This window comes from Bubalus bubalis, chromosome 11 (assembly GCF_019923935.1).
Source record: "Bubalus bubalis isolate 160015118507 breed Murrah chromosome 11, NDDB_SH_1, whole genome shotgun sequence".
NCBI classification, from domain to species: domain Eukaryota; kingdom Metazoa; phylum Chordata; class Mammalia; order Artiodactyla; family Bovidae; genus Bubalus; species Bubalus bubalis.
In genome coordinates, this window is record NC_059167.1 from 60,177,968 (window position 1) to 60,203,570 (window position 25,603).

General features: G+C 35.9%; 1 protein-coding gene across 1 annotated transcript in view; it reads left to right on the plus strand.

Annotated features, from left to right (window-relative positions):
* Positions 1–25,603, plus strand: part of SOS2 (SOS Ras/Rho guanine nucleotide exchange factor 2) — a 105,131-nt gene that overhangs the window by 36,875 nt on the left and 42,653 nt on the right. Inside the window, exons 5-8 of the mRNA XM_006063149.4 lie at positions 3,061–3,264; positions 6,985–7,128; positions 10,190–10,300; positions 18,661–18,759. Coding sequence (XP_006063211.3) covers positions 3,061–3,264; positions 6,985–7,128; positions 10,190–10,300; positions 18,661–18,759 — 558 coding nt within the window. The remainder of the gene's footprint in view (positions 1–3,060; positions 3,265–6,984; positions 7,129–10,189; positions 10,301–18,660; positions 18,760–25,603) is intronic.

Below are 25,603 nucleotides of genomic sequence, written 5' to 3' on the forward strand. Positions count from 1 at the left end.
TGATCTTCGTTTTCTGAATGTTGAGCTTTAAGCCAACTTTTTCACTCTCCTCTTTGACTTTCATCAAGAGGCTTTTTAGTTCCTCTTCACTTTCTGCCATAAGGGTGGTGTCATTTGGATATCTGAAGTTATTGATATTTCTCCTGGCAATCTTGATTCCAGCTTGTGCTTCTTAGCAATTTGCAAACATACAATATATGTATGCTGTTTAAGCAGGTATCTTTTGTGCATTTACTGTGCATCAAATGTTGTGGATTTTAAGATGAAATTACGGCTCTTATCTGTAGATATGTCAGTATAAGTTAGGTGCTTATATAGAAAAGAGAGGGGATGCTTATGGAGGACTGAAGCCAGGGAAAAGATTTTAATGGAGGAGTTCAGGAAGAGTTGGGAAAAGCTATACAAAGACAATTTTATTTGAGCTAAGTGATGAAAATTACTAAGGATTTATCAGGTGAATAAATGTGAGAGTTGGAAGGAAAGAGAAGTTAGAGAAGATGTTCTAGACAAGAGAATAGAAGGACCTGACCAGTTTTAAGAGCTGTTTGTGAGTTGGAGTTAAAAGGATTTGGGGACTGATTTGGTGTGTAAGTTGAGAAGTGTTAAGTCTAGGGTAAGGACAAGTTTTCTAGCTATGAAGTAGATGATGCTTGATTAGTGATTCTGAAGTGGAGTGTACATGTATGGGTTTGTCAGACAGAGAGATACCTAGCCAGCCTTTCATAGCACTTGTCTGGATTCCAGGGAGATTCTGACATAAATATTTAGGGAGTCATTATCTAGTGATTGATAATCATCTAAGAAGGTGAGCTCATACAGAAGAAAATATAGTACATGTTTCAGACTGATGGCCTGCTAGTGAATAGGGGTTCTCCACCTAGTGAATAGGGGCTCCAGGTTTATTTTTTAAAATTTTGAATTATTTGCAATCTGTTTATATTTAAAAATAATGAAAGTTCTACATAAAATCTAGATTTCAGACTCTCTTGAAAAAGAAAATCAAAATGCCTGATAAAATAGCTACCGTTGAGCACACTTTCCTGTTTAGGTCCGCACCTTCTAGTTTGCCACACTGCCTGTCACCTCTTCTGTATTAATATGATGTGTCATCTGCCTGACTCCTGTAGCATTTACATTCAGGATTTTGGGTGTCATGGGGCCAAAACAGTTCCAAAAATGGGACCCTTCAGTGGGTGGCAGGGAAGGTAAGCAGTAGAGAAGGAGGCCTCACTGACAGAATGGTGTATGAGAAGCCAAGGGAAGAGAAAGTTTTAAGAGGTTCTGGTTAGCTGTGTTAATAACTAGAGAAAACAAAAAGATATTCAGACATTATTAGTGAGTTTCAGTAGAGTGGTGAGCTTGAGAACTAAGAAATTAGAGATACAAAGTACAGACTACTTTAAAAATATCTCTAGTGGGGAAGAGCAGACAGTTCTGTGTCATACTTTCCATTCTTTTGTGTGCCTGCCTAAAACCATTAGCTAATTCCCTGTGCAGCCCCAGTGGTTTCTTCAAAGGTCTTAAGTGGCTGAGAATGGGAGGCAATGATGTTCAGTTGCAGGAGGGCGAGTTGCATGGAGGGGGCAATGAAGAGAAGAGGGATTTTAGAGTATCACAGGAGATGAGGCTGGGGAGGTAGGCCGGGGTTAAATTGTAAGTGGCTTTATCTTCATGAAATTAGAATTGTATACTAAAAGCAATGAAATCCAGTATCATGTTTATGTAGGATGTGACACAATTTGGTTTTAGGAACATAATTTTGGAACTGGGGTTGGGAAGAAACCTGTGGCAAGGAGGTCATATTGCAAGACCTTCTAAGAGGTGATATGGCTGCTTAATAGTCTGATTTGAAGCTTGGAGAGTAATGCAGAGAACTGACCAGCTTTAAGAAATATTTTTGAGTTAGATTTAAAAGATCAGGAAAGCAGAATTCATGTTTATTTTGCTTATTGCTATATCTTACCAACATCTGGCACAATTTCTGGTGATCAGTAGATATTTTTGAGAATAAATGAATATCTCATATTGTCAGAATTTGCTCATTCTCTTAATTGTTTTACTTTTAGAGCTTCCTTTTTGGAAATGTGCTTTTTTTTTTTTCTCTTAAATTTTAAGAAAGTAGTTTTCAGTTAGTCATGCGTATATAATTAAGTAGGTCCAATTTTTCTTTTATTTTTAAACTATCAATATTTTTAATTCTAAAAAGTATGGTCACCTTTTTCCTATTGACTTTAATATACATCTAGCTACTAAGTGTTGGTTGACTCAAGTCCATAGTACCAATCTTTATTCTTTCCTGAAAGGGGAAATTGTCACTATAGCAATTTAAGCATCTGTGGGATGCTTGATTTTAACAAATGAACTTTCTATAGCAGTTGTTAATGTAGTAAATATGCATCAGAAAAGCATCATGCTATTACTATATTTTTGCCTTGTTTCATTTTTCTCCTTTAAACTCCACTTAAGTGCCCCTAAGCATTCTTACAGTAGGATAAAGAACTACTATTTTTAATGCCTATTATTTGCTAGTCATAATTGTATGCATTCTATGTCCTTTACCTCACTGAATTCTTTCATCAATTACCTACATATAAGGGATCTGACTTTCGAAGGAATATTTGAAAATATTATATTGTCTATAATCACAGGTAAATGATAGAACTGTGATTTTTAGCTCAGATTGTTCTGATTTGTTCAGAACAATTCTACAGATTTGTTCTCCAAATGTGTACTCTTTTTGCTATTGTAAATTTTGTGTTTACATGTATGTATATATATATTTATATACACACAGACACACATGTATTTGTGTACATAATATGTGTATATATGTATTTCACTTAGATTTATTTTCATAAATATTTATTTTTCTATATCCAGTTTTATTTGAACATTATCTTACTTTAGCTTTTCATATTTCTCTTTAGTTTTCTTTTATAAATTTGGCCTATAATACACATAGCTCCCATTGTTTAATAATATTTTAATTCCAAGTACTTTGAAATGGTCCTGTAACAGTAAGTAAGATAAGTTTATTCATTACTGATTTATATTTCTTAGGTTTTGATGGACATGTTTGATCAGGATGACATAGGCTTGGTTTCTCTTTGTGAAGATGAACCTAGTTCTTCAGGCGAATTAAACTACTATGATCTTGTTAGAACTGAAATTGCAGAAGAAAGACAGTATCTACGGGAACTAAATATGATCATAAAAGTGTTTCGAGAAGCTTTTCTTTCTGACAGAAAGCTGTTTAAACCTTCTGTAAGTACCTATTTGGGTTTGAAAGTCTGTCTGCCCCCAAATGTCAGATAGTAGCTTAAAAATCATAAATAATAACTTTATAAACTTAATGAGTATGTAAAACATATGGTTTTATATAGTACTGTGGTATTGTTTGGCTTTATTTAAATTTTTTCAGTTTTTTATTGAAATATAGTTGATACACATTCCCGAATGAGTTGTAGGTATACAGCATAGTGATTCACAAGTTTTAAAGTTTATACTCCATTTATCGTTAGTATAAGTTATTGGCTATATTCCTCATGTTGTACAATACATCCTGGTAGCCAATCTTACACTCGATAGTTTTTACCTACCACTTCCCCACCCCTATATTGCCTCTGTCCCCCACAATGGTAACCACTAGTTTGTCCTCTATATCTGTGAGTCTGCTTCTTTTTTGTTATAGTCACTAGCTTATTGTATTTTTTAGATTCCATATATAGTTGATACTTGTCTTTCTCTGTCTAACTTAATTCATTTAGCCCTCCCAAGTCCATCCATGTTGCTGCAAATGGCAAAATTTCATCTTTTTATGGCTGCATAGTATTCCATTGTGTATATATACCACTTCTTTATTCATTCATCTGTTGAGGGACAACTTAAGTTTCTTCCATATCTTGGTAATTGTAAATAATGCTGCTGTGAACACTGGGGATATTGTGGGAGGTTTTTTTTTTTGAAATAAAGTTATCAACTTTAATCAATTGATTTCTTACAGAGCTTTGCCCTGATTTCTGTGACAAAATCATGTTGTGGGTTTTTTAGTACATGGATTGTTACACTAATATGTTCAGTGGCAATGAAAATTAAACACAAAATTAGGGGAATTACACTGGAATAAAATCTTTCTACTGTGCAATATTTGAGATTTATAGTTATTCATTTGAAGATGGTGAAAGAAATGTATGGTCTAGAAAAGAAAGATATACATTTTGTCCCGTCTTTTGGTAAGTACTTTAGAGTAGCATAAAATTTTAATAGTGAGACTTTTTAAGAATAAAAGTTTATGCAGAATGTCTCATAAACAAAGGCAGAGGGGCAGAGTTCTACTCTGCCGGGTAGGAATGGGATGAATTATGATGGGGATCCAGCAGAGTCTTGTCCATGTTTTTCTAACCTCTGTAGTTTTCTAAGGAATCTATCTAGACAGATACTGTGTTTGTTTGTTTAGATTTCTTTTTCTTTCCTTCCTTTCTTACATGATCTATTTTCCCTTGGATGTCTGAGTGTCTTTCACTTTAAATTCTTAGCTTTTCTCTTACCTCCTGACTTCCTCTCCCAAATAACTATTGTGTGTGTGAGTGTATGTGTTCAGTCCCTAAATTGTGTCCGATTCTTTTTAACCCCATGGACTGCAGCACGCCAGGCTTCTCTGTCCTTCATGATCTCCCAGAGTTTGTTCAAACCCATGTCCATCCAGTTGGTGATGCCATCCAAGCCTCTCATCCTCTCTCATCCCCTTTCCTCCTGCCCTCAATCTTTCCCAGCATCAGGATCTTTTCCCATGAGTTGGTTCTTTACATCAGGTGGCCAAAGTATTGGAGCTTCAGCATCAGTCCTTCCAATGAATATTCAGGGTTGATTTCTTTTAGGACTGACTGGTTTAACCTCCTTGCTGTCCAAGGGACTCTCAAGAGTCTTCTCCAGCACCACAATTCAAAACCATCAATTTTTTGGTGCTCAGCCTTCTTTATGGTCCAACCCTCACATCTGCACATGACTACTGGAAAATTCATAGCTTTGATTATATGACCCTTTGTCGGCAAAGAGATGTCTTTTCTTCTTAATATGCTGTCTAGGTTTGTCATAACTTTCTTGCCAAGGAGCAAGTCTTTTAATTTCATGCTAGAGTCACTGTCCACAGTGATTTTGGAGCCCTAGAAAATAGTCTGTCACTGTTTCTATTTTTCCCCCATCTATTTGCCATGAAGTGATGGGACTGGATGCTATGATCTTCATTTTATGAAAGTTGAATTTTAAGCCAGCTTTTTCACTCTCCTCTCTCACCTTCATCAAGAGACTCTTTAGTTCCTCTTCACTTTCTGCCATTAGGGTGGTATCATCTGCATATCTGAGGTTATTAATGAAAATGTAAGATGTTTTAATTGGCTTTTATCCTTTTTTTAAAAAATGCATGTTTAGTTTAACATTTGATAATAATTTCTACTGGACACACTGCCTTAAGTAGTTAACATTTTTATGTTTTTCAAAGTACTGTCCTATTTTGTGTGACCCTTAAAAATTCTCTGAGCTAGGTAGGACAGGTATTATCATCTCGACTTTACTGGTGAGGAAATAGACACAAAATAGTTATGACATGATAAGTTACTTACGGAGGTTGAACTTGATTCTTTTATACCACAATTGGGTTTTATCTAAAGTGTATGAAGAATTAAAAACTTAATAAATGCTGTTAGCTAATAATAATTGCTGGAACTATTATCCTCTTTACCTTTTGTTCATCCCATCAGTTTTCATTCCTCAAGAATTAATTTTTATGGTTCTTTTTTCACTGAATTTGTGCTGACTTGACAGAAAATTTTCATTAAATACTAAAGAGTCAAGAGAAAGAGGGAATCCCTTTATCTCTATATTATATTTTTTCAACATAGATGAGACTGTAAACTTTTGAAATAAAGACCATCTAAGATCAGAGCATAGAATTCAGTAATATTTGATAAAAGAATTAATGACTGTTAATCTTAATTTACTCCTTTGGGGTCTACCCCTACCCCTGTGTCTTCAGAAAACTCACATTTGTGGAAGGCCTAATATATACCAGGAGCATTTTGTAGAAATCATCTCATTTCATTCTCTTAAAAACCTTATGAGATAGGTCTTAATATACCAGCTGTGTGACCATGGACAAATTACATAATTGCTCTGTGCCTCTGTTTTCTCATTCGTAAAATGAAGATGATGATAGTAGCTAATCTGTTATGAACTTACATGTCAGATACTTATAATAGTGCCTGGAACATAGTAAGTGACCAAGAAATGTTAGCTGTTATTATTGTCCTAATCCAGAGTCATTCACCTAGCAAGTAGTGGGACAAGGATCCAAGCTCAAGTCTGTTAGGTTCCTTAATCCATGTTTCCATTACCAGATGCAGAATGAATACTAGTTGGCTATAACCTAGATAATCAGTCACATGGTCTTCTTGTTTCCAGAGTATTTAACATGTTTTAACCCAGATAAAATTCACACTGAAGAGCTTGACTGAAATCTTTAATCCCTCCTCAAATTTAAGAGACAGGTCACATATTGTGGAACTACTTTGTGTCTCAGTTAGGAGTCAGATCTTCATTTTGATCCCATCTTTTGTCATTAACCAACTCTGAGACTTTGATCAAGACTTTTAGCACCTACCCAATTTAAAAATACTCGAATGCCAGAATTCTTCATTTAAAAAGTTGCTTAGAATCATCCACCATATGAGATTTACAGCACATTTACTGGAAAATATAGATTCTATACAGTTTTGGTCAGTAATTCTAAATCTAATCCAAAAGATTTATTTCCCTTCCTTATTCATGATTGACTTTTGCTATGATTTGAAATATATTTTATGTCTTGAAACATACTGGTATGCAATTGGATGAAAATATACCCTTAGCACTTAGATTACTTATATTTAATCATTCTTTAATGAAATTTTCAACCTGACATGTCTTAACCTTCCTTTTTTTTTTTTTTAGGATATTGAAAAGATTTTCAGTAACATTTTAGATATACATGAATTGACTGTGAAACTTTTAGGTTTAATTGAAGACACAGTTGAAATGACTGATGAAAGTAGCCCTCATCCCTTAGCTGGCAGCTGTTTTGAAGATCTGGCAGAGGTAAGTTTACAAAACGGTTTTCCTTTTAAAGTCCTAAGTGCTGTATTTCTTTGTGAAAATTAGAAGACACTGCTGGCTGCTATAAAAAATGCTTAAGATTTAACCAGTAGCAAACTAAAATTACATTGTCTTTATAGTGGCATTTTATGGTGTATTTATGCTAATATTTATATCAAAAGCTGATAGACTAGTAATGTTTAAGACCTTTCGTTTTTTGATGGCAAGTGCACTTAAGGCGGAAAGAAAAGAAATTTTATTGATCATTGCTTTTATTGACCACAGAAATTTTATTGACCAAGCTAAAAGTTTTAACTTTTGTGGATTTTAGTCTTAATTTCCAAAAATGAAAAAGGAAATTTATATATTTTTTCTCAAAGTGAAAATCATATTTTTGTACTTCAAATGATTATAAAATTAACATAACTCATTTTAAAAATGTTCAGAAAAATGTAGGTAAGTATAAGACAAAAATCACTGTTTTGCAAAACCTAGAGATTGTCTTTATAAGATTTATTTATCCTTGTGAATATTTGTCTACATGTTTAAACAAACCTATGTGTAGTTACAAAAATAGGATCTTACTATTTTACAACCTGCTTTTTTTCACTCAACATCATGAACATTTTCCATGTTAATAAATATACTTTATAGCTTTTAAAGTCTGAAAGTACTATGTACTATGGAGATACTATTCAAATTATCTATTATTATTAAGCATGTAGGTTGTCTTAGTTCTTTTTGTTATTATAAACAACACTATAACAAACATTTATATAATGCCTTTATAATCCATTAATTATTTTAAGATGCAGTCCTAGAAGTAGAATTATGGTACATTTTTAGAACTTTGAAGCATTTTTCCAAATTTACTTCCAGATAAGTTCCAGTATATGCAGGCCCTCTTTTTTCCCCATATTTTCAAACCTGGTTGTTATCCCATTAAATTTTGCTAGTCTAGTGAGAGAAAAACAGTATTTCATTATTCTTTAATGATGTTGAACACCTTTTCATATTCATTGGTTAGTTTTATTTCTTTTGGAAAACAGATGTTAAAAGTTCTTTCTTTAGTTATCATGTAAATTTCATAATTTTATAATCTCTTTTTAATTTTTGTGAAAATATGCATCACTTTTATTTACATCCATTGTGTAGACAATGGAGCTGATAGTATAGAAATACTGTTACTGATACCTCTTAGGCTTGCTCTTATTAGAAAGCTTTTTTTAATATTGTGATATCTTAGAATATTACTTTGTAATCTGGTTGCTTGTACTCTTAAAGATATCATGAGTCAAAAACATGTATTCAAAAATGTATTTTCTGATTTTTATGGTAAAACATAATTTGCCATTTTAGCAATTTTAAGTGTACAATTTAAGGGATAAATGAAACTCATAGTAATATGCTATCATTATAACTATCCATTTCTGAAACCTTTTAATCATCCTGAATAGAAACTCGGTACTCATTAAGTAATAATTCCTTATTCTCTCCCACGCAAACGCTGGTAACCTTTAATCTATTTCTGTCTCTATGAACTTGCTGATTCTAGATATTTGATAAAGGTAGAATTATTACAATGTTCTCCTTTGCATATTTCACTTAGCATAATGTTTTCAAGGTTTATCCATGTAATAGCATGTTATCAGAATTCCTTCTCTATGACTGAATAATGTTCCCCTGTGTGTATATACCACATTTTGTTTATCCATTTATTTGTTGATAGACCCTTGTACTTTTTCCACCTTTTGGCTATTGTGAATAATGCTACAGTAAACATTGGCATATGAGTATCTGAGTCACTTTTTTTTTTGGTTCTTTTGGGTATATACCTAGGAGTAGAATTGCTGGGTCATATCGGAGTTCTTTGTTTAGCTTTTTGAGGAATTGTCAAACTTATCCACAGGGGCTATACCATTTTGCATTCCAAGTGTCAGTGGACAAAGGTTGTAGTGTCTCTGCATCCTTGACAGCACTTGTTATTTTCTGGAAAACATACTGTATTTTTAACATATGAAAATGAAACAAGTCTTAGTTCTAACTAAATTTTGCAGATATTGATTATTATAAACTAATAGGAATTTAAAAAAATATAAACATGGACAAAATATGGGCAGTTTCTGTTTTGTTATTTTACTGTATGTTAGTCTTTGGTTTCTTTTTCTAATTTTGAAAAAGTGTGGTATAAAACAGTGAAAGTATCACTTCTTGCTTCTTTTGAAAATATCCTCAGTGTAAACTGCTTTTAGTCTCAGTTCATTTCAGTTCAGTGGCTCAGTCGTGTCTGACTATTTGCAACCCCATGGACTGCAGCATGCTAGGCAGGCTTCCTTGTCCTTCACTAACTCCTGGAGCTTGCTCAAACTCACGTCCGTAGAGTCGGTGATGCCATCCAACCATCTAGACTTTTAGCCTAGGTAAACCTAATTGACGGAGAAGGCAATGGCAACCCACTCCAGTACTCTTGCCAGGAAAATCCCATGGATGGAGGAGCCTGGTAGGCTGCAGTCCATGGGGTTGCTAGGAGTCGGACAGAACTGAGTGACTTCACTTTCACTTTTCACTTTCATGCATTGGAGAAGGACATGGCAACCCACTCCAGTGTTCTTGCCTGGAGAATCCCAGGGACAGGGGAGCCTGGTGGGCTGCCATCTATGGGGTCGCACAGAGTCTGACACGACTGAAGTGACTTAGCAGCAGCAGCAAACCTAACTGAAATTTCAAATCCCAGCCTTATTTTACTAATAATACAATTTTTGTTTAGCTGGGATAAATGTGCATATGCATTTAATAGTTTGATACTTGTGATCACAAGTCAGTGACCTATTTTAAGACGAGTAGCTTCTTGTCATCTATTACTTAAAGTCATTACTTACATTTTTAAAAAATTTCCAAGTTATAGTCCATAGTTATTATTTGTCCCCAGAATAAAAAAAATGTTCTGAAACCTAATGGAGGGCTTAACTAAAAATTTGCCATTAAATAATCTGTGCCATGATAGTAGAAAAGATTTTCTTTTAAACCTAACATATTTTTCTTTTTTTTTTTTAAAAAAAAATAGGAGCAAGCATTTGATCCTTATGAAACATTATCCCAGGATATTCTTTCACCAAAGTTTAATGAACATTTTAGTAAGTTGATGGCCAGACCTGCAGTGGCTCTACACTTTCAGGTAAACTTAAATTGAATGCTGTTTTTTTAATAAAGAAACTAAAGGAATATTTTACCAGTCCTTCAGAATCTGTTAATTGTAAACCTACTATAGATTGTCTTTTGTTTTCTGTCTTGAGTTCTTTCTATTTGTCCTTAATATGGAAATCTTTTATAGAATACCATCACAAATACTGTGTGACTAGAAAAATCTGGTACACTCTAGATCTGAGATGTAGAGATGATGAGGGAGAGCTATTTCAGGATCTGTTTCCCTATGAGAGATAGAACTGAAATAATAGAGTGGAGAATATCCTCATGTATACTCATACTATTTTCCGATTAGGGCTGTCATTTAAAGGAGATAGGTATATTAATGGAGATTATGCAAGTTAATTGGTTCTGTAATGCAGTTAGATAAAATCAGAGTAGGTGGAGAGAGACAAAATTACATTTTACTCTCTCAACACTTAATGAAGGTTAGATTGGCATCGATGATCCTTGACTACTTACTGCTGTAGAAGCTTCCTGCATTTAGACAGGCTCTTCTCCCTTAGCATAAGAATATGGTCAAATCTTTATTGTCCTAAAACAAGTGAATAAATGAACAAATTTTTGTCACTGTTACTCTTACCCCTTTTGTTTTTTTCCCATTTGTAGCCAATTATATTACTTTTTATCATTCTCTATCAGACTGCTACCATCTGTGCTCTAACCAGGATATAACACTAAAACCTGCCCTGGACAATGAACTTAACCACCAAATCTTGTGGTTATTTTGATTTCATGTTTATGTTTGTAGTATTTATGAATATTCCTCTTGCTCTTTTTTACTTCTATGATACTACTTTTACATAATTTTCATTTTCTCTGGTTTCCTCTTCTCAGTTTCCTTAGTTGCAGGTGTTACCCATCTTCTTATATTGGCTCCTGCTGTTCTGTTCCTTTGTGCTCTCCTTGAGGACTTGATCCATACCCTTTGCTTCCATCTGTATGCTGGTGACTTCCTTATTTGTATTTTTAACCCATAGCTTTCTTTTGAACACTGGATGTGTGTGTGTGTATGTGTGTGTGGTGTGTGTATATACACCTTCATATAACCAGCAACCTTTTGAACTAATTCACTTGAATATCCCACAAGGACTTCAAATATAAATAAATAAAACTGAACATATTGTCTTCTCCCTGCCTCCTTTACTGTGAATTCCCGTTATTATCATCTATTCCTCAAAAACTTATCAATTTGGAATAAAACTGACACTTAATTCTCAAATTTTGCTTAATTGAAGAAATAATTAAGTTAAATCTTAGATATTCATATAAACCATAAATTAAGCATTAGTTAAATGGAACAGTATGCTTATAAGATCTTTGCATACTCATTAAAAGTACAACAATTGTTTCATCCTTATTTGATTAGTTATTCTTACTACTGCTGCTGCTCCTAGGTCGCTTCAGTCATGTCTGACTCTTTGCGACTCCATGAACTATAAATAGCCCACCAGACTCTGTTTGTGGGATTCTCCAGGCAGGAATACTGGAGTGGGTTGCCATGCCCTCCTCCAGGGGATCTTCCCGACCCAGGGATCAAACCCACATCTTGTATGTCTCCTGCATTTGCAGGCAGGTTCTTTACCACTAGTGCCATCTGGGAAGCACCCAGTAATTCTTACTATGAGATTTCAATGTTTCTGACCCAATTATTTAAGCTGTTATTCCAGATACTCAGTGAAATTCAGAGTTAGATAATACCCATTTTCAGGCCAGACTCATTTGTACTCTATTAACGTAAAACAAATTTTTCATTTGTAAGATGAAAAAGTAATGCTTTATTAAAAAAAAACAACAAAACTTTAGATGTAGGCACACTTTAAGAATATGAGCTTTGGAGTCAGAACTTTTGACTTTGAGCCAATTATCTTACCTTGAACAAATCACTTAATCTCTGAGAATCAGTTTACTTATTTGTAAAGTGATAATGATAATGTACATCTCTATGGCTATGAAAATTAAACAGGAATACACTAAGCACATTTGGCACATACTACACATGCAAACATTAGTGTATATTGTCTTTACAGGCCTCCTCACACTGTAAACATACATTGCATTAATATTTTAGAATACACTTTAGTAGCCATTTCAGTGCTAATTAACCATGTAAATGACAATTTTGTAGACTAAAATTTAAAGTTTCATCTTGCTTCCAGTTAAAGCATTGGATATAAAATACATAAACCTATGTCCAGCATAATTTATATCACTGTCTTAATTAAATGATAAAAGAAATTAATCTCTGCATATTCTGGTAAAAGTCTGTTGAACAAATTATTGTTTACTTCAGTTAACAATAGGTGAGAATTATGGGTGTGTTTACCTATGAGGATATATTTTAAAAACAGCATCTTGAACTTTTTCTTCACATTGTGTATTGCTTCTGTCTGTATTTACCTGATGAGGAGATATACCACTTTAAATAAATATATGACATTTAAAATCAACATGAGTGACTTTTAAATGCCTCATAAATTTTAGAAAATCATTTATTCTGCAGACTATTAGTTTTCAAAACTGGGATATACCTGCTGCTGCTGCTGATTTTCCAGGTGATACAAGGGTACAGGGGGCTTCCCTGGTGGCTCAGCAGTAAAGAATCCACCTGCAATGCAGGAGATGTGAGTTTGGTCCCCAGGTCTGGAAGATCCTCTGGGGGAAGGAAATGGCAACCTACTCCAGTATTTTTGCCTGGGAAATCCCACAAACAGAGGAGCCTAGCTGGCTACAGTCCATGGAATTGCAAAAGAGTCGGACACAGCTTAGCAAAAACAACTTAGACTAAACAACAACTTACCAGTACAGGTATCTTGAAGAGAATTAGTTTCTAATCTTACTTTATGTTTTTGCATTCTCTTCCAATTTTTCCTACACGTTACTTATTATCCTGTGGAGTTTCCTATCATGCATTAATCCAAGGTGTAAAAATCTCCAGGGTACCAATCAGGAAAAAAAAAAAAAAAAGATTTCTCCTGAAGAAGAGTTTATTGTTATTGTTGTTGTTCAGTCATCAAGTTGTGTCCTATTCTTTGTAACCCCATGGACTGCAGTCTACCAGGCTTCCCTGTCCCTCACCATCTCCCAGAGTTTGCCCAAGTTCATCTCCAACGAATTGGTGATACCATCCAACCATCTCATCCTCTCTTACCCTCTTCTCCTTCTGCCTTCAATGTTTCCCAGCATCAGGGTCTTTCCCAATGAGTTAGCTGTTCGCATCAGGTGGCCAGCTTCAGCATCAGTCCTTCCAAGGAGTATTCAGGGTTGATTTCCTTTAACATTGACTGGTTTGATCTCCTTACTTTCCATGGGACTCTCAGGAGTCTTCTCCCGCACCACAGTTTGAAAGCATCAGTTCTTCAGAGCTCAGCCTTCTTTATTGTCCGGCTCTCCCATCTGTACATCCGTACCAGGAAGACCATAGCCTTGATTATACAGACCTTTATCGGCAAAGTGATGTCTTTGTTTTCTAACACTCTGTCTAGGTTTGCCATAGCTTTCCTGCCAAGAAGCAGTCATCTTCTGATTTCATGGCTGCGGTCACCATCTGCAGTGATTTTAGAGTGCAAGAAAAGGAAATCTGTCACTGCTTCCACCTCTTTCCCTCCTATTTACCATAAAGTGATGGGACCAGATGCCATCATCTTAGTTTTTTTGAGTTTTAAGCCAGCTTTTTCACTCTCCTCTTTCACTCTCATCAAGAGGCTCTTTAGTTCCTCTTCACTTTCTGCCATTAGAGTAGTGTCACCTGCCATATCTGAGGTTGTTGATATTTCTCTCAGCAATCTTGATTCCAGAGCTTGTAGCTCATCCAGCCCAGCATTTCACATGACATGCTTTACATATAAGTTAAATAACAGGGTGAAATAAACAGCCTTATCATACTCCTTTCTCAATCCTGAACCAGTCAGTTGTTCCATACAGGGATTTAACTATTGCTTCTTGACCCACATACAAGTTTCTCAGGAAACAGGTAAGATGGTCTGGTATTCCCATCTCTTTAAGAGTGTTTCACAGTTTGTTATGATCCATGCAGTCAAAGGCTTTATCATAGTTAATGAAACAGAGGTCGATGTTTTTCTGAAATTCCCTTGCTTTCTCTATGATTCAGCAAATGTTGTTAATTTGTACTCTACTTCCTGTGTGTTTCCTAAACCCACCTTGAACTTCTGAAAGTTCTTGGTTCATGTACTGCTGAAGCCTAGCTTGGAGGATTTTGAGCATAACCTTACTAGCATGGGAGATGAGTGCAATTGTCTGGTGGTTTGAGCATTCTTTAGTACTGCCCTTCTTCGGAATTGGGATAAGGATTGACCTTTTCCAGTCCTGTGGCCACTTCTGAGTTTTCCAAATTTGCTAACATATTGAATGCAGCACTTTAATAGTATCATCTTTTAGGATTTTAAATAGCTCCGCAGGAATTCCATCACCGCCACTGGCTGTATTGGCAGCAGTGCTTCCTAAGGCCCATTTGACTTCACACTCCAGAATGTTTGGCTCTAAGTGAGAGACAACAGCATCATGGTTGTCTGGGTGATTAATATCTTTTTTGTATGGTTTTTCTGTGTATTCTTTCCATCTCTTCTTGATCTCTTCTGTTTCTATTAGGTCTTTATCATTTCTGTCCTCTACTGTGCCCATCTTTGGATATTAATATTTCCAACTTTCTTGAAGAGATCTCTTGTCTTTTCTGTTGTTTTCCTCTATTTCTTCGCATTGTTCATTGAAGAAGGCCTTCTTTTCTCTGCTTGCTGTTCTCTGGGACTCTGCATTAGTTGGGTGTACCTTTCCCTTTTTCCCTTGCTTTGCACTTCTTTCTTCAGCTATTTGTAAAGCCTCCTCAGAAAACCACTTTGCGTTCTTGCATTTTTCTTTGGTTTTGTTCACTGCCTCCTGTAGAATATTAAGGACCTCTGTCCATAGTTGTTCAGGCATTCTGTTTACTAGATCTAATCCATTCAGTTCAGTCACTCAGTTGTGTCCGTCTCTTTGCGACACCAAGAACTGCAGCATGCCAGGCTTCCCTGTCCATCACCATTTCCCAGAGCCTACTCAAACTCATGTCTATCACATTGGTGATGCCATCCAACCATCTCATCCTTTGTTGTCCCCTTCTCCTCTCGCCTTCAATCTTTCCTAGCGTTAGTGTCTTTTCCAATGAGTCAGTTCTTTGTGTCAGGTAGCCCAAGTATTGGAGTTTCAGCTTCAGCATCAGTCCTTCCAATGAACACCCAGGACTGATCTTCAGGATTGACAGGTTGGATCTCCTTGCAGTCCAAGGGACTTCTTCTCCAGTGCCACAGTTCAAAAGCATCTATTCTTCAGTGCTCAGCTTTCTTTATAGTCCAATTCTCATATCCATACATGACCACTGGAAAAACCATAGCTTTGAATAGATGAACCTTTGTTGGTAAAGTAATGTCTCTGCTTTCTAATATGCTGTCTAGGTTGGTCATGGCTTTTCTTCCAGGGAGCAAGTGTCTTTTAATTTCATGGCTGCAGTCACAATCTTCAGTGATTTTGGAGCCCCCCAAAAATAAAGTCTGTCCCTGTTTCCATTGTTTCCCCATATATTTGCCATGAAGTGATGGGACCGGACACCATGATCTTAGTTTTCTGAATGTTGAGTTTTAAACCAACTTTTTCCACTCTTCTCTTTCAGTTTCATCAAGAGGTTCTTTAGTTCTTCTTTGCTTTCTGCCATAAGGGTGGTATCATCTGCGTATCTGAGGTTACTGATATTTCTCCCGGCAATCTTGATTCCAGCTTGTGCTTCATCCAGCCCGGCATTTCACATGATGTATTCTGCATATAAGTTAAATAAGCAGGGTAACAATATACAGCCTTGATGTACTCCTTTCCCAGTTTGGAACCAGTCTGTTGTTCCATGTCCAGTTCTAACTGTTGCTTCTTGACCTGTGTACAGATTTCTCAGGAGGCAGGTAAGGTGGTCTGATATTCCCATCTCTTTCAGAATTTTGCACAGTTTGTTGTAATCCAGTCAAAGGCTTTGGCTTTGTCAATAAAGCAAAAGTAGATGTTTTTCTGGAATCTTCTTGCTTTTTTGATGATCCAGTGAATGTTGACAATTTGATCTCTGGTTCCTCTGCCTTTTCTAAATCCAGCTTGAACATCTGGAAGTTCACAGTTCACATACTGTTGAAGCCTGGCTTGGAGAATTTTGAGCATTACTTTGTTAGCGTGTAAGATGAGTACAGTTGTGCGGTACAGTTTGAACATTCTTTGGCATTGCTTTTCTTTGGGATTGGAATGAAAACTGACCTTTTCCAGTCCTGTGGCCACTGCTGAGTTTTCCAGATTTCCTGGCATATTGAGTGCAGCACTTTCACAGCATCATCTTTCAGGATTTGAAATAGCTCAACTGGAATTCCATCACCTCCACTAGGTTTGTTCGTAGCGATGCTTCCCTAGGCCCACTTGACTTCGCATTCCAGGATGTCTGGCTTTAGGTGAGTGATCACACCATCATGGTTATCTGGGTCATGAAGATCTTTTCTGTATAGTTCTTCTGTGTATTCTTGCCACCTCTTCTTAATATCTTCTGCTTCTGTTAGGTCCATAGCATTTCTGTCCTTTATTGTGCTCATCTTTGCGTGAAATGTTCCCTTGATATTTAGATCTAATACTGTGAATCTCTCTTCATCACCTCCCCTGTATATTCATAGAGGATTTTATTTAAGTCATACCTGACTGGCCTAGTGGTTTTCTCTGCTTTCTTTAGTTTAAGCCTGAATTTTGCTGTGAGGAGCTGATGATCTGAGCCACAGTCAGCTCCCGGTCTTGTTTTTGCTGACTGTATACAGCTTTTCCATTTTCCCATACACTGTAGTCAATCTGATTTCAGTATTGACCATTTGGTGATGTCCATGTGTAAAGTGATCTCTTGTGTTGTTGAAAAAGGGTGTTTGCTATGACCAGTGAGTTCTCCTGGCAGAAATCTGTTAGTCTTTTTGCCCTGCTTCATTTTGTACTCCAAGGCCAAACTTGCCTGTTACTCCAGGTATCTCTTGACTTCCTACTTTTGCATTCCAATCCCTTATGATGAAAAGGACATCTGTTTTTTGTGTTAGTTCTAGGAGGTCTTCTAGGTCTTCTGATTACCTTCAGCTTCTTCGGTTTTGGTGGCTGGGGCATAGACTTGGAATGTTGAATGGTTTGCCTTAGAAACAAACTGAGATCATTCTGTTCTTTTTAAGGTTGCAGCCAAGAACTGCATTTTGGACTCTTGTTGACTGTGATGGCTACTCCATTTCTTCTAAGGGATTCTTGCCCACAGTAGTAGATATAATGGTCATCTGAATTAAATTCACCCATTCTCATCCATTTTAATTCACTGATTCCATTATGATAAAGGAGAGGGCAGGCTTGTAAAGCTCTCATATTTGAACATGCTATGTTAGAAGCAGTTATAGTTTCTTTCAGGTGCTTCCTGTACTGAAGACTGTGATATTAACATGTGTATTTCAATTTAACAGTGAAGTCAGACCTGTTGTGTAAATTTAGTGTGATCTGGCTGTTTATTTTGATAGTGAAGATTGGCTATATCAATTAAGTTATATGACAGCATTTTTCTTAAGTTAAATGAGCTAAATCTGAAATGTATTTGATCGTTGTTTGGTGAAATAGGTTTAAATCACATCTGCAATGTACCACATCCCCCCAAACACATTCTTTGTAACTACTTAAACTTAAAACATTTTGTGACATAGAAATCTGTGAGAAGATGTATAGCTTTTCAGCATTCCTTTATGGTATGTGGAACCCAAAGCTTTTGGGGAAAAAGCTGAGAAGACCATTGTTAAAGTTATATTAGCCATGAAAGATGAAATGTATATATTTAATTAGCTGGTAAATTAAAGAAGGAAAAAACTTGATTTATAGAACTTCAATTTCAATATAGAATGCTTTCATTATAGTTTTGATACATCTCTGTCTTGTTTGTTTGTTTTTTTAAGTCATGCCCAAAACACAAATGAGGTTAGACTAGAGACTAGTTCCATTAAAGATATCCGTACCCTAATGTTTCTGTTGTTTAGTCTAAGTTGTTATTATTGTTGTTTAGTGTTGTTATTATTGTTATTGTCGTTGCTAAGTTGTGTGCAGCTGCTGGGATCCTAGCAGCCTGTGGGATCTTAGTTCTCCCACCAGAGATTGAAACCAAGGATCCAGTAGTTAAAGTGGCGAGTCCTAACCACTGGACCGCCAGAGAGTTCCCTGTATCTTGTATTCTTAAAAATGACTTCTGTTAGGCACTGCTGTTTACGTAACCTTTATATCAGAGATATACTATTTTGTCTTTTCACTTTGCAGTCCATTGCTGATGGTTTTAAAGAGGCAGTTCGTTATGTCCTTCCACGCCTTATGCTGGTGCCAGTATATCATTGTTGGCACTATTTTGAATTATTAAAGGTAAGATAAAAGTTTTCTGAACAAAAAGAAATACTTAGATTTATGAGACTTAAAAACTTTTTCTCTGATGTTATTAGTTTTAATAGTTTTTGTTCATAAAAAGAAAATATCTTAAATGTTTTCCTACTTCCCATGGACCATAGAGAAATGCCTTTATTTTTTATATTCATATAATTTCCAAGTTGTAGATAGGGGAAAATGTTACTTTATCTATCACTTGATAATGTAAATTCTCAAAGTAATAACATTAAAAAGTTGACTTTTTAAACATTAATTTTTGGAGACACACAGCAACAATGGTTTAACTTCGTATTTTATAAAGGTAATTAATAACTTTTATGTAGAACATTGTTCTAAACTTCTGTCATATATAACTTGTCATGAAAAACATGTTTAAAGTTGATACTTTTTGCCCATGCAATGCAGTAGGTAGAACCCAAGTAATAAATTAAAAATTGTGATAAAACTTGAACTCATTTTTAAATATCAGTACACATAAAAATATACTGAATTTCTAAGGGTCTAATATGTAGTATAAACTTTATTATGGTGTATACTTAGAGAAAAATGTAAATATGCTTTATAATAAATAAATGTAATGTACAAGCACACCAGAGGTAAGTTATTGCTCTGACTTTAATGGCAGTTACTTTTTTGCTTTTCTTTACAGTTTGACCACCTATGTATATGTCAGTAAAAATATATGTAGCCTGTTTCTGAGCTTTTTATCAATTAGATCAAATTATTATAGTATTTTGTGTCATTTTCTCTGAAAGTTACATTGATATTTGTAAGATTCATCGATCCCATGGACAGCAGAGCCTGGTGGGCTACAGTTCATGCGGTCACAAAGAGTTGTACATGACTGAGCCACTAACACACAACATAAGAGTCACTGATGTTATTTTATGTTTTTCTAATTTAATTTTCTTCCATTGTTTGAATAAACCATGATTTATTTATTGTTCTCTGGCTGAACAACAGTTTTTTTGCTATTATTGATAACACTTCTATTGATATTCTTTTTTCTATCTTTTGATACACATGTACATGCATTTTGTTTCTCTAGAGTATGTACTCAGGGTTAGAATTGCTTGGTCATAAGGTGTGTATGTTTTCAAATTTAATAGATGAGGTCAAGCAGTTTTCCAAAGTGGAAAGTTTTCCAAAGTTATACAGTTTATACTCCTACCAGAATGCATGATGTCTCTCTTTATGCATTTTTCATATTTAAGATTTTCTATTATATGATCTATTTATAATGGTAACTAATGTTTTATTTTATATTTTCTTGATTATTAATGTGCTTGTACATATGTTGATTGGCCTTTTGAATAACTTTTTATAGGATTATTCAAGTCTTCTGCCATTGTAAATATCTTCTGGGCCTTGTCTTTGCAGTTTTTCTGATTGTTTTTCTTACTGTTGTGCATCAACTAAAGCTGAATATATTCCGTATTTCTAAGAGTTTAGTTTCACTAATGAGATCATGTGCGGTTTCTCTTTATTATTCATTCTTTATATAGATATTATATCTCTGTGTATATAGAGTATACTATCTTTGTCTATATATAGACACTGTGTCTATACCATGTTGTTGGTTTAGATAGCCTGTTCTAACTTTTCCATGTAACTCATTAGTAATATTTAAAATAAAAGCCAGAATAAGTAAACTTAGTAGACATCTAGGTGAAGAAATCTTTAGATGATTTCTAATGAATATCTTGGCTCAGATATTGGTAGCTACCCTGGTAGCTCAGTGGTAAAGAATCCACCTGCCAAGGCAGGAGATGTAAGTTTGATCCCTTCATGAGGAAGATCCCCTGGAGAAGGAAATGACAACCCACCCCAGTATTCCTGCCTGGGAAATTCCATGGACAGTGGAGCCTGGCGGGCTACAGTCCATAGCGTTGCAAAAGTCAGGACTTAGTGACTGAACAACTACAATAATAAATACCTACCTCAAGAATTCTTTTTTTATGGAGTCTTACTACCCATAATGTGTGATACTGGAGCTCGCTAGCTTTTGTACACAAATAGATGAGCAACTTGATTTTGTGTATCTCCATGGAGACTAATGGATCCATAAAGAACTCATAGAAAGGATTGTAGGCTTCTCATGAATAATATATTAGCAGCCACAGATGTATATTTAGATTCCTAAAAGTTTTTAGAGAATGTTCATGTCTAATTGGAAGTCCCATCATTAGTTTTATAGTTGCCTTCTAGTATTTGCCAACATTTAAAAATCCCAACTTAACTATAATCAATTCAGTTCAGTTCAGTCGCTCAGTCGTGTCTGACTCTTTGCAACCCCATGAATCACAGCACGCCAGGCCTCCCTGTCTATCACCAACTCCTGGAGTTCGCTCAAACTCATGTCCATTGAGTTGGTGATGCCATCCAGCCATCTCATCCTCTGTCATCCCCTTCTCCTCCTGCCCTCAATCCCTCCCAGCATCAGGGTCTTTTCCAATGAGTCAGCTCTTCACATGAGGTGGCCAAAGTACTGGAGTTTCAGCTTTAGCATCATTTCTTCCAAAGAACACCCAGGGCTGATCTCCTTTAGAATGGACTGGTTGGATTTCCTTGCAGTCCAAGGGACTCTCAAGAGTCTTCTCCAACACCACAGTTCAAAAGCATCAATTCTTTGGTGCTCAGCTTTCTTCACAGTCCAACTCTCAAATCCATGCATGACCACTGGAAAAACCATAGCCTTGACTAGAAAGACCTTTGTTGGCAAACTAATGTCTCTGCTTTTGAATATGCTCTCTAGGTTGGTCATAACTTTCCTTCCAAGGAGTAAATGTCTTTTAATTTCATGGCTGCAATCACCATCTGCAGTGATTTTGGAGCCCCCCAAAATAAAGTCTGACACTGTTTCCACTGTTTCCCCATCGATTTCCCATTGAAGTGATGGGACCAGATGCCATGATCTTCGTTTTCTGAATGTTGAACTTTAAGCCAACTTTTTCACTCTCCTCTTTGACTTTCATCAAGAGGCTTTTTAGTTCCTCTTCACTTTCTGCCATAAGGGTGGTGTCATCTGCATATGTGAGGTTACTGATATTTCTCCTGGCAATCTTGATTCCAGCTTGTGGTTCTTCCAGCCCAGCTTTTCTCATGATGTACTCTGCATATAAGTTAAATAAGCTGGGTGACAATATACAGCCTTGACGTACTCCTTTTTCTATTTGGAACCAGTCTGTTGTTCCATGTCCAGTTCTAACTGTTACTTTCTGACCTGCATATAGGTTTCTCAAGAGGCAGGTCAGGTGGTCTGGTATTCCATTCTTTTTCAGAATTTTCCACAGTTTATTGTGATCCACACAGTCAAAGGCTTTGGCATAGTCAGTAAAGCAGAAATAGATGTTTTTCTGGAACTCTCTTGCTTTTTCGATGATCCAGCGGATGTTGGCAATTTGATCTCTGGTTCCTCTGCCTTTCCTAAAACCAGCTTGAACATCTGGAAGTTCACAGATCACATATTGCTGAAGCCTGATTGGAGGATTTTGAGCATTACTTTCCTAGCGTGTGAGATGAGTGCAATTGTGTGGTAGTTTGAGCATTCTTTGGCATTGCCTTTCTTTGGGATTGGAATGAAAACTGACCTTTTCCAGTCCTGTGGCCACTGCTGAGTTTTCCAAATTTGCTGGCATATTGAGTGCAGCACTTTCACAGCATCATCTTTCAGGATTTGAAATAGCTCAACTGGAATTCCATCACCTCCACTAGCTTTGTTCGTAGTGATGCTTTCTAAGACCCACTTGACTTCGCATTCCAGGATGTCTGGCTCTAGGTCAGTGATCACACCATCATGATTATCTGGGTCGTGAAGATCTTTTTTGTACAGTTCTGTGTATTCTTGCCACCTCTTCTTAATATCTTCTGCTTCTGTTAGGTCCATACCATTTCTATCCTTTATGGAGCCCATCTTTGCATGAAATGTTCCCTTGGTATCTCTAATTTTCTTGAAGAGATCTCTAGTCCTTCGCATTCTGTTGTTTTCCTCTATTTCTTTGCATTGATCACTGAGGAAGGCTTTCTTATCTCTTGCTATTCTTTGGAACTCTGCATTCATATGTTAATATCTTTCCTTTTCTCCTTTGCTTTTCACTTCTCTTCTTTTCACAGCTATTTGTAAGGCCTCCCCAGACAGCCATTTTGGTTGTTTGCATTTCTTTTCCATGGGGGTGGTCTTGATACCTGTCTCCTGTACAGTGTCACGAAACCTCCATCCGTAGTTCATCAGACACTCTGTCTATCAGATCTAGTCCCTTAAATCTATTTCTCACTTCCACTGTATAATCATAAGGGATTTGATTTAGGTCATACCTGAATGGTCTAGTGGTTTTCCCTACTTTTTCAATTTAAGTCTGAATTTGGCAATAAGGAGTTCATGATCTGAGCCACAGTCAGCTCCTGGTCTTGTTTTTGCTGACTGTATAGAGCCTCTCCATCTTTGGCTGCAAAGAATATAATCAATCTGATTTCGGTGTTGACCATCTGGTGATTTCCACGTGTAGAGTCTTCTCTTGTGTTGTTGGAAGAGGGTGTTTGCTATGACCAGTGCATTCTCTTGACAAAAGTCTGTTAGCCTTTGCCCTGCTTCATTCCGTATTCCAAGGCCAAACTTGCCTGTTACTCCAGGTGTTTCTTGACTTCCTACTTTGCATTCCAGTCCCCTATAATGAAAAGGACATCTTTTCGGGGTGTTAATTCTAAAAGGTCTTGTAGGTCTTCATAGAACCATTCAACTTCAGCTTCTTCAGCATACTGGTGGGGCATAGGCTTGGATTACTGTGATATTGAATGGTTTGCCTTGGAAACGAACAGAGATCATTCTGTCGTTTTTGAGATTACATCCAAGTACTGCATTTTGGACTCTTTTGTTGACCATGATGGCTACTCCATTTCTTTTAAGGGATTCCTGCCCACAATAGTAGATATAATGGTCATCTGAGTTAAATTCACCCATTCCAGTCCATTTTAGTTCACTGATTCCTGGAATGTTGACATTCACTCTTGCCATCTTCTGTTTGACCACTTCCAATTTGCCTTGATTCATGGACCTAAAATCACTTTTCACGTTTATGCATTGGAGAAGGAAATGGCAGCCCACTCCAGTATTCTTGCCTGGAGAATCCCAGGGATGGGGGAGCCTGGTGGGCTGCCGTCTATGGGGTCGCACAGAGTCGGACATGACTGAAGCGACTTAGCAGCAGCATGGACCTAACTATAATAGAAGTTAACTATAATAGAAGCTTACTTTTTTTCCCCTGTTTAGATGATTAGTTTTAAAATCTCTGAGGTCTGAATCTAAAATCGGACATTGACTATAATGGCCTGATTCATCCTAATGTCACAGCTGCTTTTACTACCAATTAATTACTGGACTCCAAGTATTTTTAGCCACTGTGATTGGGACTAGTAGTTGGTCAGGTAATTGAAAATGAACTGAAGAATCATAAATCATTTTAATTATCAATCATAATCATTTTAATAAATACTCATTTTAATAAACACACACAAAACCCCTAGAGATGAACATCTGTATATATATATATATATATATATGCTAATCTGTTGACTTAGGGTAAAACCTTTTCTTTGAGTATGAATCTTACTTAAGTCACAAAAAGTATCTCTATGATTTCTACTTTCCATTTATTTTAGATGGTACATAACCTTGAAGATCCTTGTAAAGCAATCTGATTGCAGAAATGTAAATTTTTATAATTTTTCCAATACTTTTATGATTTGTCTTCCCTGTATCTTTTAAAAATGACTTGCCTTTAAAGTTATTAGATTTGAGTTTTCATATAAATATTTTTATAGTCTTATTTCTTTAGCTTATATAGTTATTGAATTATTATAGCATAAGCACAACTGTCATTCATATTTGGAAACATTTACTTCTGATCCTTGGTAATTGTATGACTCATTTAGTGGGATCAGAAGGGCCTAGGTATTCTAGAAAGTGACCCATTTATTTATAGCATTATTGTCCTGTGGGAATCAGTCTGTATGTTACACAGTGGGAATGATCCATAGTAAGAAATACATTTAACATCATGATAATGCTATACGAACATACACACACACAAAGCAAAAAGGTTTTTGAAATGCTACTCAGCATTTCATGCAATATATTCACACCCTATATTCTGTTATATTCTATCCTGTTTCTTTTTTTAAAAAAGGATCCATTCATTTCATAATTCAGTATATTATGACATAGATTTTGAAAAACCAAAATAAGGATTAATTCTAGACATAAGCAAAAAGAATTATCACATGATCAGATAAGAAATTACTTTTTACTTTTATATCTGTTCTGACTGTGATACTGTTCCTTTTAATAATATTTTACTATTTTTTAATTGTGGTCAAACATGAAATTTACTGTCTTAACCATTTTAAGCGTATAGTTCAGTAGTGTTAAGTATATTGTTATATACACCCAGTGTTGTTGGACACATGGATTGCTTCTGCTTTTTGGCTATGATAAATAATACTGCCGTGAACAAATATGTCATCAAGACTGTTTTCAATTCTTTGGATATATAGCCAGAAGTGAAATTGCTACATCATAGGGTAATTCTGTTTTTAATTTTTTGAGGAAGCACTGTATGATATTCCATAGTAACTTTATACTCTTTTACATTACCACCAATAGCACACACTGTTTACAGTTTCTCCACTTCCTTGCCAGCACTTGTTATTTTCTATATTTTTATTTTTTGATAATAGCCTTCCCGATGGATGTGAGGTGGTATCTCATGATTTTGACTTGTATTTCCCTATTTGTGACAGTGAACATCCTTTTATTTGCTTTTTGACC